Source organism: Chaetura pelagica, unplaced genomic scaffold (assembly GCF_000747805.2).
Source record: "Chaetura pelagica isolate M959 unplaced genomic scaffold, ChaPel_1.0 scaffold139, whole genome shotgun sequence".
Classification (NCBI taxonomy): Eukaryota; Metazoa; Chordata; class Aves; order Apodiformes; family Apodidae; genus Chaetura; species Chaetura pelagica.
In genome coordinates this window covers 281234-296165 of record NW_009970717.1, presented here as the reverse complement: position 1 = coordinate 296165, position 14932 = coordinate 281234, and the positions used below count along the sequence as shown (strand labels likewise).

General features: G+C 36.2%; 1 protein-coding gene across 1 annotated transcript in view; it reads right to left on the bottom strand.

Moving 5' to 3' along the window:
- Positions 1-922: 922 nt before the first annotated feature.
- Positions 923-14932, bottom strand: part of DPY19L3 (dpy-19-like 3 (C. elegans)) — a 28214-nt gene continuing 14204 nt past the window's right edge. Inside the window, exons 12-18 of the mRNA XM_010006159.1 lie at positions 14194-14316; positions 13720-13831; positions 13121-13177; positions 8841-8923; positions 2584-2716; positions 1682-1840; positions 923-1084 (exon numbers count right to left, since the gene is read on the bottom strand). Of these exons, the coding sequence (XP_010004461.1) occupies positions 923-1084; positions 1682-1840; positions 2584-2716; positions 8841-8923; positions 13121-13177; positions 13720-13831; positions 14194-14316 (829 nt within the window). The remainder of the gene's footprint in view (positions 1085-1681; positions 1841-2583; positions 2717-8840; positions 8924-13120; positions 13178-13719; positions 13832-14193; positions 14317-14932) is intronic.

Below are 14932 nucleotides of genomic sequence, written 5' to 3'. Positions count from 1 at the left end.
CTGCTGATTTCAGAGAGAATGTTTTCTTTTGCAAGGTTGGTAGTGTTCAGTTTTAGTATCCTACTGGAATTCCCATGGGGAGAAAAAGGATCCCCTGTAGTTCAGAAAGCAAATACAGACACTAGTGTTATGAGAATCCAAGCTGAGAAATTTTGATTTTGTTTGTTCTGAGCATTTTACGAGGATACAAACATGCAACATGTACTAAGCATGCTCCGACCTTTGTTCTCATTAGAAATACAGAACACTCCATCATCAAATGCTTAATGCTATAAACCACTATGTTTCTGTATCACTAAAAATGCTGGACAATGATTAAAGTTTTACTCTTCAATCTACTTTTTGCTGCTTCTGCACTCACACTCAAGCTTGGAAACGCACAACCACACGCATTCCCAAAGAATTCAGAAAAGAGGCACTGAAAGAGCACAGGGATCTGCCTAAGAGGATCAGACTGTAATTTTGTGACTATTTTCAGGATTCATGAAGGTAATGCATACTTGGATAGCAACAGCATTGCCTGCTTTCATTGAATTTCTATCATTTTGTAGTAAAAACCCCAGCTGCTGAGCAGAACACCCTGGGCCAGCTACTCTGCAGTGGTCACGCAGGCTGCTTGTGTTGTGTGTCTTCCAGTCAGTTTTACCTGGGAAACAATTATATCCTAGGTATTCTGAAGGTCACACCTTATCATCAAAATGGTCCCTGCTAGCATTTATTTATGAATCTATGAAAACTCTGGGCAACATCAAGAACGTTATCAAAACTAACCTGTCTAAAAAAATAAGTATCACAGTAATTAAACAGGAAACCATCCATGTAAAATGCCTTACAAAGGTGATGTATTTGTTAACTTCTGCTGCCTTTCCTAATGTGTGTCCTAGCATTAAAATACTTAATCATGATGCCATGGTTGGAAACATTATTTATGCTTAGCAAGTTTGTAAACATGGAATGTTTTGTTTTGAAACACTCTAGTGAAGTGTATGGTGTAAGAAGGCAGGTTTTTTTTAATTTCCTCACAGAAGCGAGGAAACAACGAAGGTTTCAAATCAGGTTCGTTTTCTCCCAAACCATCCATGATCTGTAAGGAAATTGAACACATTTGTGAAATATCTTTAGCCAGTTCAGTTACAGGCAGTAATAACTAAAAAGCAACCTTGACAATGCATTCCATGGGTCAGGCTGGCCAGATCTGTTAACAGTGACTGCATGAGACAAGTGGGAGGTTAAAACAGTAAGGTTTATAGTGTCATTGTCTGTATTATGGATAAATAACTTGCACGCCTTGCTGAGGCTGTGCAGCCTGCTGTACTTGTGTGTGAGCTCCAGAAACACTGGAAAACTCCCCTCACACAATGGAGTAATACAGCCATCCACTAGTCCTGGGGGAACTGCAGCTATGAAGTGATTCACACTCTGAAAGGGAACACTTTGTGACTTTGTGTACTGCTAAGCTGAACCTCATCAGGAAGTGATTACTTATTTTGTTCAGGCTGAGTTCCTTCTTTATTATTGGGTACCATTAAAAGCAAGTAGTGAGAATGTCTAAAGGCTATGTTACAGTTTACCTCCCACACTCATGATGAAGTAAAAATACCCCAAGCTACTTCCAATCAGAATAGTATTTCAAAGAGAAGAAAAATGTATTTTCTTTAAAAATCTTATATGTGCTACTTACGTGGCCATTGGCTACATCGAGCAGGTCTCGTAACCGGCAGCCTCTGCTGTGCCTTCGCTCGTAGCAGATACTGTCTTCCAGGATCACGTAGTCTGTGCCAAAGGAGAGCAGGATCCTGTGCACATCTTCAGGAGACCTCTTGGCATAGATCTGATAAATCTGTGGAAGATGAAAACTAAGCTGTGAGGCACTTTACCTGTATTTCTTCATTTGCTTTTTCACAATTCCTTTATCTTGAACCAGAGAAAGAACTGAGATGGATAATCCATGTGGATTTGCATTGAATATTTAAAAATAAATAAACAAATGTTTCATTCAGAAGCCACTTAAAGAGTTTCTATGTTATGGCTACTGTGATGCACAACAGTACTGCCGGTGACTACAGAAACACTGGATGGTGCTGCTGTCTGCTGAAAGGCCTTGGTAGATGCCTATAAAGCTTTCACAATACCTAAATTATAGAAAAGGATAGTTTAAAACAATATCTCCAGCTGTGTGTGGAGTTTTTCAAGGTGGTTTCTATATAGGATGTTATGTGCTAGTCTGGGAACTTAAGAGCATATCAGGCAAGTCAGGAGCTTCTCCATGTGTGTTCAACAGCCCAGCTGGGCAGCAGGATCTATTGATGCCACTGGCACCCAAAGCACTCACTCAGCACTAGCTCAAACACTGAGGTGCAGCTATTCAGACATGCACCAGCTGCCAACACTGAGTTAGCAGGTGCTCAAAGTATCATGAGTTTCACAGAAGTGAAATTCTGGAGCTGTATCTGAATGAAATTTAGTTCAAGGAGTAGAGCACATGATCTGATGTGCAATGTGCCCTCAGAGACAGCATGTGTGCTCTGGGATGGAGCCACTGATATGAGTAAGAACTGGCTTAAACAATCAGAATATTCTTACCTGTTTTGTTCTCTCTCTCAGATTCTTATCCTCATAATGGGGATGATTAGTTAAGGTCCGTCCAGTGCACAGTTTGACTCCTGCTAATAGCTGCATGCTCCCAGCAAACACTGCTGTGTTTGGAGTGTTTGACCTAAAAATGTTGATAAGTCTGAGGAAGTCTCTACAGGGGCATTTTTTGCATTGCTTGTTACAGATCAGAAGGAAAAAAAAGACTGAAAAAATATTTTTCTGACCCTCCTCTATTCAGGGAGGAAACTGCTCAAGCAACTGTGCTTTCTTCAAATATGAAGTAGATAAATCACAATAATACTCTCTAACTGAAAATAAAAAAACTTGCTATGCTGTATGAGGAATTTAGGGAAAACACCCTGAAAATTTCAAACTATTTGCGTATTTCATATAGTTCTTGGGTTCACGTAGCCTCTGAATATTTGTAAATCCCCATATCCTAATTATTTTAATATTTCAAGAAATTTATTGTGACTTAATTGTATCTAAGGTATTCTATATAAATCTGATTATTTAAACTGAATGTTAAAACTTCTTTTGATTGTCCTGGTATTCCCCATTCTCTTGGAAAGTGAGCTTTTATAATATGAGACATGAATCCTCCTATTCTGACAACTGTGGGATGGAAGTAATGGAAAAAAGTCATCCCAGTTGCAAAGAGCAGAATGGCAGGAGGGCAGGGTGGATGCAGAAGATGCCAGATAGGAATGCTGTCAATACTGGTACTGTGATCCCATCTGAAATCCCAAGCCAGTGCCTGGAACTGTAACCACCTACTCAATAGGTTGTTTAAATACCCATAATGAAAAAATGATGTTTGGCTCACCTTCACCCCCAAGTTCACAATCTAAAATATATGTAAAGACACAACAGAAAGGCACAGCAAAAAGATAAAGTAAAAATGCCAGGCTGCTGTAGTTAGGCTAATTAAAGATACTAGCAAGCTTACATGTTTTCTAGTGCTTAGTAGGTATATAACTGTGAAAAGTTCTATGAAGACTAAAACAACAGAAAGAAGCACACATTAAAATAAAATGAAATTAGAAAGGAATATGAATAGTTGCCTGTCATCCCCACACAGGCACATATGGCATTTGCAGTAGTCAAGTACCTGCGACACTTTGGTGTGCACTTTATGGAGCTTTTTGAAGCTGCAGTTGTGAATTCAGTCTTTAAGCTCCATGATCGGCTTGAAAAAAGTATTAAATTTGACTATTGCCTTTAAGGAGATTATGCTCAGCAAATGAATTAAGAATTACAAACTCTTCCTAGAATTTTTTGCAATGGTGCATTAACCTCATCTAGGAAAGACAGAGATAGTAAGTTTAATAAGATAGTTTAACTTTACTGATAGACTAGTTTTTCAACAGTTTATAAACTTAGTTTCATTTTAAAGTCTGAAAACACTTAATCTCTTTTTAAAATTTACTTTTTTTACTTAAAATATTCAAAGCCACAAGTGTCATGAAGCACGTTTCATTAAAATAAATCAATCTTAGAATTTAATATTTTGCAAATTTAATGGCCTTGACAAGCTGTCAAGTAGGACTCATCCCTGAATCTGCAGGAAAGCACAATTCTTTAGTCTAATCCAAAAAGATCCACCAGATTTACAGAGGGACTTGGTAGAACTTAAGACACCTAAATGAAAATTTTGATGCTCAAAGCACCTTCAACATGATTCTGTGTTTATGCCTGGGCTGGGAAAATTCTGGTGTGAAAAGTCTGCTTTTGTGTTTGTTCCAAGCGAGTTCAAATTTTGTAACCCCTGCAGTACCCATCCCGTGCCCTGGCCTAAGAGCCCAACAGAATGCAAACTTGCAGAATCCATCTTCCTTAAAAAAAACCCCTCAAGTATCAAGGGCAAAACCAAGAAATGGCCTGCAGCCTCTTTTCTTACAAAAGAAAGCTACAGTAAATGATGATAGTGCCCTTTTTCTATAACTGCCTGGTAAAAATGCTCATCAAAAACCTAGCAGATGCCAAGTTCAATTCCTCCCCTTTCAAAACCCATTCACTGTTGCCCAGAAGGGGTGAAATAGAGCTGAGTGCTTTCTTTATTTATCAGGTATTAAGAGTTTTGCCAAGCACTTCCTCCTCATCCTGTACCTTAGAAGGACTCATGACAGTTTGCTTTCAAACACTGCTCACATGCCCTGCTCCTGACAGAGCTCAAAACCCCGTGTTTTTGAGCAGATGGCAGATGTTTCATTGATACTCAGATCTACATGTTTGAAGTCCTAGAAAATTACATACCTTAAGACACACTACTATCCATATTTTCCTGGGGCTTGCTATGACGGTTCCCAGACTAAGATGTGTCCTCCCAGAGCTGCTGGAGGCACTCTGTTCCCATGTTCCAAGAACACAAACATGGCACTGCTCCTCCCTGCTGTGGACAGACACACTTGGAAGCTGGGAGGTGGTGCTGAGCTTCATGCACTGTCTGCCCTCCTTAACTACACCTTAACTTCAGCTTCTGGCTGTTGCTGAGTGTTTACCTTCTACAACAGGCACCAGAGGGAGATGTGACAATGAACTAATATTTTTTGTGTACAGGATGATTTCTGTGTTTCATGCAAGTGTCTTTCTCCAACACTCCCACCCGAGTCAGACACTAACTGCTGCAGTTGGTATCCGAGGCAGCTAATGTGCTTCAAACCACTGAATGACACTTCTCCATTATAGAAAAACGAAGCAATTTTTACAAATGTCTGAACAAATGATGTATAAAATGAAAGGATAATTTGTTTTTTATAGCTTTCTGCCAAGCTCCATACCACACTGCCCAACCTGCAAACAATTTATTCTGCACGAAATGTCACTAAATAATGACAAGGACTTACAGGTCAAACTGATTTACATTATATAATTTAAATGTCATTCCAAGAAGACCTGATGGCATTTTGAACAAATAATCTCATTTATTTTTGAAGCTCTAAGCTTTCAACAAGTTAATTACAGCTGAACTAATGGGGGAGCTAAGTCCTATAATATATCATATGAAGCTTTTCTATTTCTATAAATACTGAAGAATTACTCATTTAAAACAAAAGGGTTTTATAGGAACTACTTCTACAGGCTCTGAAAGTGGTAGTAATTATTTTTCTTAAGCTGCTAAATAATTATGGTGAGTTGGTTTTAAGGAAGCCCTACAGAAATGGCCAATGTTGCAATTACAAGTTACATCATTAGAAAGAAAATGGTGATTTCTGTTTAAGTCCTCCAGAGTTGTACTCTGCTGATGGCTTTCAAAGCCATAAAGTCTGAGAAATATCAGATTATTCCTTACTAGTGCCTGGGTGTGATATGAATATACAAAGCAAATGGGTCTGAGAAAAGGAGATTCTGAAAAGGGGTTCTCAAACATAGCATGTCAGATTTTTTTTTTCTTTGTAGGAAAGTCTTTATATTTGCAGAATGCTGTACTAAAATATTACAGATTTAGCTGCAAATGATAGGCAGTAAAGCAAATTCAGTCAAACTGGTTCTTTTTTTTCCCTCTGGTTTGGAAAGACTGAATATTGCAAAAATGGAAAACAACAGCCACAAAGAAAGAGCAACAAGATGCATTTTTGTTAGTTTTGGCCTCAATTTTATGCATGCATGTTTTGTTCACACAAAGGAGTGCACCTGCACAGCTGGTATAAACCTGCATGTCAGGCACTGTCAAGTTCATGCCTGAATTTTACTGACCAATCAGTCAATGACAAAAGTTAATCCCAAAAATTTCAGAACAATAAATTAAATTTAAAAAAAGTGTAATATTGCCTTTAAAGTCTGGAACATGCATTGACCTCAGTGTGATTATCTTGAAAATCAGGCATGTAAGAGCGAACAGTTAAAATTTACAGCTGGCTTGAATTAAAACATAGCCACTGATATAAATAAATAAAGAGCCACCACTGAAACATGGGTATTCCATTTTTGTAACCTTAGGAGCTTTTTGGAAATTTGTGGGGTTTTCACTAATATAAAAATTGGCCTGCTTGTCCCCCACACCTGATTAAAATACAGTTGATGTACAATTTTGCTCTGCCAAATCTCAGTCTCCATTAGCTTTTCTACTGTTTTGGCTGTAGTCCAAGATTTCTATGACATTTTTCTGTGATTTTTGGTAACTGCTTATGAAATATTCCACAATTCTAGACAGGTTTCCCCTTTAAAGGCAGAAGACATTGCTTCTTAGACACTTACCAGAAGTAAACAGAGTAGGGAAGTTCACGCTATTGATTTGCTCATTCTACTGATATTCTTCCCCATCTCACAAATGAGCATGTTGTTCCTGTTGTCTTAGGGAGAAAGACCAAAACTAAGAATTTTAATATACCTCTCATCTGGGAATACAGCTGTGAACTATCCCTGGGTCACTGGCAGGACCTTCTTGGCTTTTTTAAAATAAAATCTAAGAAAATGAGGAAGTGGGTAGGAAGAAGCAAGAGACTGGGATATGTAAAATTATTATGTTAAAAATTGTAGCCTGCAATAGATGCAATCCAATATTATGCAGTAACTTTATTTTAAAGATAGAAACCAGTATATCTTCATGAAAATGCAATGGTAATTTTAGTAAGGGGAAGAGTAAAAAAATGTCTGCAAGACACTTCAGTCAGTGGACAGACTAATAGTTGGCTATTATTCGGATTGTGTATTTGGACAAGTTATTATGCATTTAGACCTAAGCAAACAGAAAGATTTTCTTGTTGTGGAGAGACTGCAAGGCAGATGAGTTATTCCTAATTCACTGCTATACATGACAAACTAGAGCTTCTCATACTGAGTTTTAATAATGAATAATTAGCTCCTGACACCAGCCTTGACATTAACTACAGCAGAACTATCAAGTGTTAGTACAGTAAAATTTTTTTTAGACATCAAAACTTAAGAAAATTTGTTCCACTTTGAAAAACTTACCATAAATTCTGTTGACTTGTATTTAAAGCATAGATTATTAACTCTTCTTTACAGGAATAAGACTTCTAAACACAATAAATTCTAAGTAGAAAAATTCTCTCTATAATTGTCTGTCATGACTTAAAATGAAAAGAGGACAAGCACCAGTTTAGCCTCCTCAGCATGAAGAACAGATGAAAAATTGTTCTCATTGGATCCTGTCAAACCCAGCTGATTGCTGGGAATAACTGCACATGCATATTTTATGTACAAGTCTATATATAACTCTATATATTGTACTCAGGAGACCTGAACTATCAGATATTTACCATCTTTTATTAAAATAGTAGTGCTAAATGGAACTGCCTGGTAAACATTAGTCACAAAAACATGTCAATATGGCTGCAAAGATTCTAAATAATGGAAAAAACCACACTCGACTTTGCAAGTAAGTCAGTGAAGGCTTATAATATATTTTACTTATAAATTACTCCTTTCTGTTTATGGATTAAAGAAACACAACACTATAGAGTGTAAGTATGCTGCTTTGGGTAGAATAGGCTGGGCTATGAAAACACAATACAGGACTCCAAGGAAATACTTCAAATAGTTCAATGTTAAATATACTAAATTTATATTTACTTTCAGAATGTTTTCCTCCAGAACATGAAACTGATTTTTTAAAAAAAACTTTGTCAGAGTTGCAAATAAATAGAAGTCCCAGGAGTATCTCTGTTCAGACCTTAACCTGAAAGTTTTTTGTGATTACTGTATGTTAATAGAGAACATATGTCTACAATTCATAGTCCCCCAGGGAACATTCTACCTGTCTTTTTCTCAGCATCTTTTACATTAAGTATTCCAAACTGTCTCCACCTAAAAACTGCTTTCCCATGCTTTATATGAGAAAGAGAAGTGCTTCATTGTGGCAAGTTCAAGTTCAACTGCAAATATTTTGTTTACAGTGTAGAACACAAATTACTTCACTGCAAAGATCTCTTAATATGAAGAGGTAGCTATAATATGATGGAAGAAACCTGACACCTCCACATGTACCTCCTTCAGCTGGGAAAACTGTGTAGTACCTATGAAAGCAAATGGAGTCAAATGACTTCCTGACACACAGGCAATACAGCAGCATGACACTGAGTCAGAACAGTTTGGGGAACTTTGCATACAGCTCTTCTCCACAGCCCGTAATATGCTAACCTCTTGCTAGCCCATTCATCCTTAACTTCTCCATGGGTCACCAGAGTTCACTGATGAGCTGTGACTAATAAGAACACTGTAACTAAGAACATTAGATCTACACAAATAGCTTTTAACTTCAATAGATAAGAAAATCCTCTTACTTAATCCAGTTCATCAGCTCCACAGTGTCTGGGTCATAGAATTCTCTCAGCTCTGATAATTCATCCATTATTCCTGGCCAGAACTATAATGAAAACAAAATAAAACAAACTGAAGACAGAATGAATAAAACAAGTTCTGGATGTTGAAACTTATTACTTCCTCTTAGCTGGTAACTGATCTTGTCCAGTTCATGGGTAAGTTTCAAGACTTAAGCATATCTACCCTTGAAAAGGACATGTGGCTGTCATTGCAATACGAGTACACGGTTTTAGAGTTTGAGATATGACTGCTGTGCATTGTATCTACCTTAGAACCCAACCATTTCAGTTCCCTGGACTAGAGGATCAATGCTAATTTTTAAAGTTATTTCTTGACAGACTAAACTTCTTGAAAAGGAACACGATAAAGTGGCATCATGTAACAATTCGATATGTAACAGTCAAGCCATTAAGTAACATCTATTATTACAGGAGAAGGGAAGGCTCCAGGAAGTAACACTAAGTCTGTAAAGGAAACTTACAAGCAAATAAAAAAAAGAAGGAGATATGCATCAGAAGTTAAAATTATTAGATGTGCTATGGATGCCATCAATGGCATTTCAGAACTTTGTATAAAAAGAGAACCACTGAAGGAAAAAAGAAAAGTGTGACTAAACAGCAACGTCCAACAGACTATTGGGGGAAAACGTTTCCAAATGTACTGAAGACAAAAAAATACATAAATTTGGATCAGAGAAATAAGGATTGAAATTGATTCTGAAAAGCTTAACCATCCCCATCCCCCCAAAAAAGCTAACAGAAAAAAGATTTATTTAAGGGTTTCTCCTTGTTTAAGCTAGTGAAAATTCAAGGGCAAAAGGGAGCAATTAAGAGAGAAAAATGACAATGCTAATGACTAACTGATTGTTTTGCATCAGTCTTTACTACAGAGGGTGTTATGGTGAAACCTATTCCAAAGCTGCTTTCTTTAGATAATGAGGCTTGCTAGCTTGTAAAGTGAAATGTCACAGGAAAAAGTGTAAGAAAACCTGCCTGAAAACCTAAAAAGCCATAAATCACCTAATTTAGATAATGTTCTTCCAAGAGTTCAGAAGGAATTTGAATGTGATGCTGGTGAGCTTCTAAGCAAAAACCAGCATTCTTTTACTAAAACTGTAATTATGTAGGACTGGAGAGCAGGTGATGTAATTAGGCCAATCAAGATACCTACCACTTTACTTGACACATTTGTTAAAAGTAACACTGGCTGATAGATTGAGAAACATCCAAAAGATTGTTATGGCAGTATCATAACCTTACATTTTTTGAAAGTACTGTAGTAGTTTAAGAGACATATTTCTACTCCTCAGAAGATCTCTTGAGAGATCAGTAAGTAGCTGTGAAATGAGACTGTAGAGTCTCATAATGAATCAAAATTACCTTCTTCATTACTAAATGACCCAGGATAGCTAAACATTTTGAAAGCTTGTAGTCCTTTAGGGTGGATACAGAAGGAAATGGGCTCTGCTTTGCTTCTAGATCATGCTGCAAACCTGCCCTGCAACCAAGAATGCCATGACTGCTACCACTGAATACTGGGACTACAGTATGTCACTAACTGATCATTATAGTGTTTTCAAGTTTCAATATCCTGCTACTGCAACTGCTGATTGAGTACAAGCAGTTTTCACTGGAGGAAAATTCTGGTAGTGGGGCTTGCTATTACTGAATGTAAAAAGAGAAGGCTGATGTAAAAATTGTAAGGTAACATTGAATTATTCAAAACAGGAGAAAACTGAGGAACTTCAGGAGTTCCAAATACAACAGAATAACCATGACAAAGTGAAGTATGATAAAATATGGACCAGTAAGATTGATATGACAACTTTGCCTCATAAATCAAGTATATGTCAGGTTGAGAAAAAGAGTACTGTGACTCAAGGAATCGATAAAAAGAATATAAAAAGCGTATCAGGGATGTAACAAACTCTTCTAAATAATGAGACCTCTTCAAAATGAAGAAAAATCATGATTATTTGGCAAAAGAGCTAACTATAGACTTGCTGAAGCTTAGGCACTGATCTCAAGTATTGATAATTTATTTAGGAATGACTGACATACAAACACAAATTGAAGGATCTTATTCTGTAGAGAAGTTAAATGCAAGACACAGACACAGATGAAATCTACCTATAAAGACTGTGAGGTGAAAGAGAAATAATATTTAGTACTGCATTATATATATGTTTTGTTATCTGCACCAGAGCTCAAGTATGCACAGAAATACTACAACACTTCTGCTTTATCTAAAAGATGTTTGCACAATTATCATGAAGAAAACTTGTGTAAATAGAAATACTAATGTCTTGTAGGTCTCAAAACATACTGTACCTGAAATCTGAAAGGTAGCTGGCATTGTAGTTGCATCTGAATCTCAAGAAATTATTGTTCAAGTGATATATTTGGGACTGTAGTAACCACATGCCTCAAAAGAGGCTTTCATTAGCTTATTCAGGATTAGGCTAATAATCCCATAAAACTCCTATTTTGAGGAATGGCATTGAAGAATACTTCTTCTGACAAACATAACCATAACAGGTAGCAAAATAAAATACTGTCCTGCTACTAGTTCAAGAAAACCAGCCATGATGACCAGTTAACTTTGTGGTGAACATGTAAGGTGCTCATGCAATCTGAGCAGTCAGTGCATGAACACAAATTCTTATCTGGAAAGGAGAAAGATAAGTAAGTCTCTGCTATCAAAATCTACTTGCACTGTTGATTTGTTTCTAAGGGCTGTAGAGAGAGAATATGTAAACACATTCTTACAGAAGCAGTGGATCTCTCTAAGAATTTTTACTTTGACTATTGCCAGGGAATCTGGTGACAAGTTTGACCTGTCTGTCAGATGGGCTCCTCTTCTGAAGGGTCACCAATTATTACAGCTTTGCAGAAAAAACACACACCAAAGATATCCTCTGGCAGCTGAACTGCAAAAACTGACTTTAGACCAAGAAATACTAAGAGCTGATGTATTTCTTTGCTTCCACTGAGCACTTAAAAAAAAAAATCATTTTTAATGTCAGTAAAAAATATTGCCTATATTTAGAAGAAATACAAAAACGATACAAGTAGTGACTGTGAAAATCACTGACTTCTTTTGACTTCAGAATTGAATCCGACAGGATTTAGGAACCTCAGATCTGCTCATGAAGAGTGGGAGGAAAATTATTCCTAGTTGATCTGTCACATTAGTCTATTTATTAAAATGTCATGCTCTTGGTATCATGCTTGTTAAAAGAAATGGTATAATTTCTGTCGTTTTCAGAGATGATGAAAATGGTAAATTAATTCCCTAACCAGCATACCAATGGAAAAAAAAATATCTAGGCAGTCCCCTAGCAGAATAATAAGAAAATTCAAGTGGAACACATCAGTGTAACTCTACTACACAAACTGTTATGGCCTTTTTGTCTTTTTGTTTGACTGTTTTAAAGGGGGGAACAGACTCCCGGAGTGAACTCTATTAGCAGCATTCCTAACTAATATGCTTTACTATGGCCTTTTTAACTTTAATAATGAAATTCACCTTGAGTCTCTCTGAAGGTCATTCTTTAATAGAAATATTCTCTTTTTTACACTAGGTATTGCAGAAGTAACTTCTCCATTAAAGTTGCATCTGAATTTTTTGTCTTTGTAAATACAGATTAAAAGAATAGTATGCCCATTCAATTAATCTTCTAAATCCCCCTGCTTTGACAGACTGACTAATAATCTTGTACATGTTATTATTTTAAATTTGTTTTAGGTATTTACATTTAAATATTTGACCATAGTAATAATTTGTTTCTGGGACAGACTGAAGATAACAGAAATACTTGACTAGTTTAACAATTCTGTACTTGACAACACATGAGATAAGGCACAGAAGTATAGAACATTAATATTATTTCTGCTCCTACGATTAATTATCAAACAATTTATAAACCTGCATCTTATCTACAACTTAGTTAAAACCAAACCAGACCATTTCCATTTCCATAAATTATGCATGTAAATCACAACTGGTAACTTACACATACAATCAAACAACTATTTGTATCTATGACTACTTTGGATCCAACCAGCCCAACTGATCCTTCAGATACAATTTCATATGCACTTGAGGTAGTCTATCACAATTTTAAAAACTCAGCTACAAATTTTATATGCAATTATTTATATATCTCTATATAAAAAAATCCCCTTATACGACAAGGAAAATGCCACTGCCAATACATTGAGAAAAAAACTTTTCTTACCTTGTATGAAATGTATAGCAATGTAATTATTGGTAGAGAATACTTAATCACATATGTCTAAGAGAAATAAAAAAAATAAATCGGTTATTCTGATCATACATTTATTTGGATTGACTTAATGTTTAATGTATTGAAATCTGACACAGTTTGAATTTATATGACCATATTCTGATTTTGTTTCCAAGTAAAATCCTTATTACAGACTAATCATAAAATGATGGATTTAAATCTATGTATCTGAATCTATCTCATAAAAGAGTGAAAAATACTGTGTCACTCAGTATGATAGACTGTAAAGGTCTTTTCAGACCACTGCTGACTTCTTAATATGTTGACTAAAACTTTTCTACTAAACTTGCAGTTACTTTTCATAGCCACATCTATATTGCCATCTAGTGTATTCAAATGGAATTGTTTAATATATGAACCACTAAAAAGAAATTTTACTTACTAAATTTACACAATTGTACTTCAGAGATATCCAGTTTAAAAGGACTACCAAGAGTAATCATTTCAGATTTTTATAATTCTGAGTCTTGATTTGGTTCAGATATGGAGCAAACCCAAATGTCATGAAATGCCATAAGTATAGTGCTAACCCGCCGTGATGTGTAGAGATGAACACACTTCAGGATAAGTTTCCATAGTTCTGCACTGCACAAGCCAAAAGATGCAAATACACACATGTGGGATGTCCAGAGGTACTTCATTCTGTAAGAATACAAACAAATTTTGCTAATCATCTGGAGCTCAGCTGAGCTGTGTTGATGAGAGCAGTTATTTAGAGAAAATCTGAACAGTTTTCTTGGACTTTTGGGACAGAAATAACCAAGTAGAAGATTCACTTTGTGGTCTGCTATGTGCTCTTGAGAACATCTCTGCTCTTCCAATCTTTTTTTTTTTTTTTTGGCAGAATATTGGGAGATGCCTCAAGTGTACAAGCAGAAACACACGAGGAAGAGAAAGAACATGAATGATCCTATAATTTTGTGGTCAGCATTATTTTATGCTCTTACAAAAATGTACTTCATAGTCTAAAAAAGTCTTTAGTAGAATTAAAAAAAACCAACAACCTCATTGTGCTTAATGCCAGACATCCAAAGAGAATGGTGTGAATTAAGTTGTAAGCAGCATCAGGTTTCAGTGTTATTGTGCATTCTTCCACTGCTTCCACGAACTGGACTTCATTTGAACCACTAATTTAACAGAAGAAATACAGAAGTGTTACATGAAGTTCCTTATCATATTTTGTACAGTTGTATTATAAAAATCTTCTGATATTAAAGAGCAATAGTACTGATACCAGTTCACAATATTCTCTTGTATCTATGATATAATTTAACCTAAAAGCACCAACTTGATGCAGAATCAATGCTTACTTTCACAACTAGTTTTCAGTAAATGCAATGGGTTCAAAGTGCTGGTTAGTGGGATAAAATCGTTTACAGGAAAACATTCTTGGTTTATTGTTTGAAGCAGTTCCTCCCACTCACTCATAGGCCTATTGATGAGAGTGAAGAACTTAACTGTGTTTGGGGGGTGCACTGGTGTGTCTGGATGCTACTACAGCCATAGATTGGGAGTAAATTTACAGAAAAGTTCTGACATGCCTAGTTATTGCTTGGTGTGGCTAGTCTTGTGAATGCATATAGAGGACTCATAAAAAAACCAACAAACTACTGCTTAAATTTGTGGGGGTTTTCCCTGTTGCTTTTTTTTTTTTTTTTTTTTCCTGGTGGGGAGATGATTGAGATAACTGGACAGTGTTAAAAGTTATGGTGATTTTTGGGAGCTCATTTAGGATTACAGAAA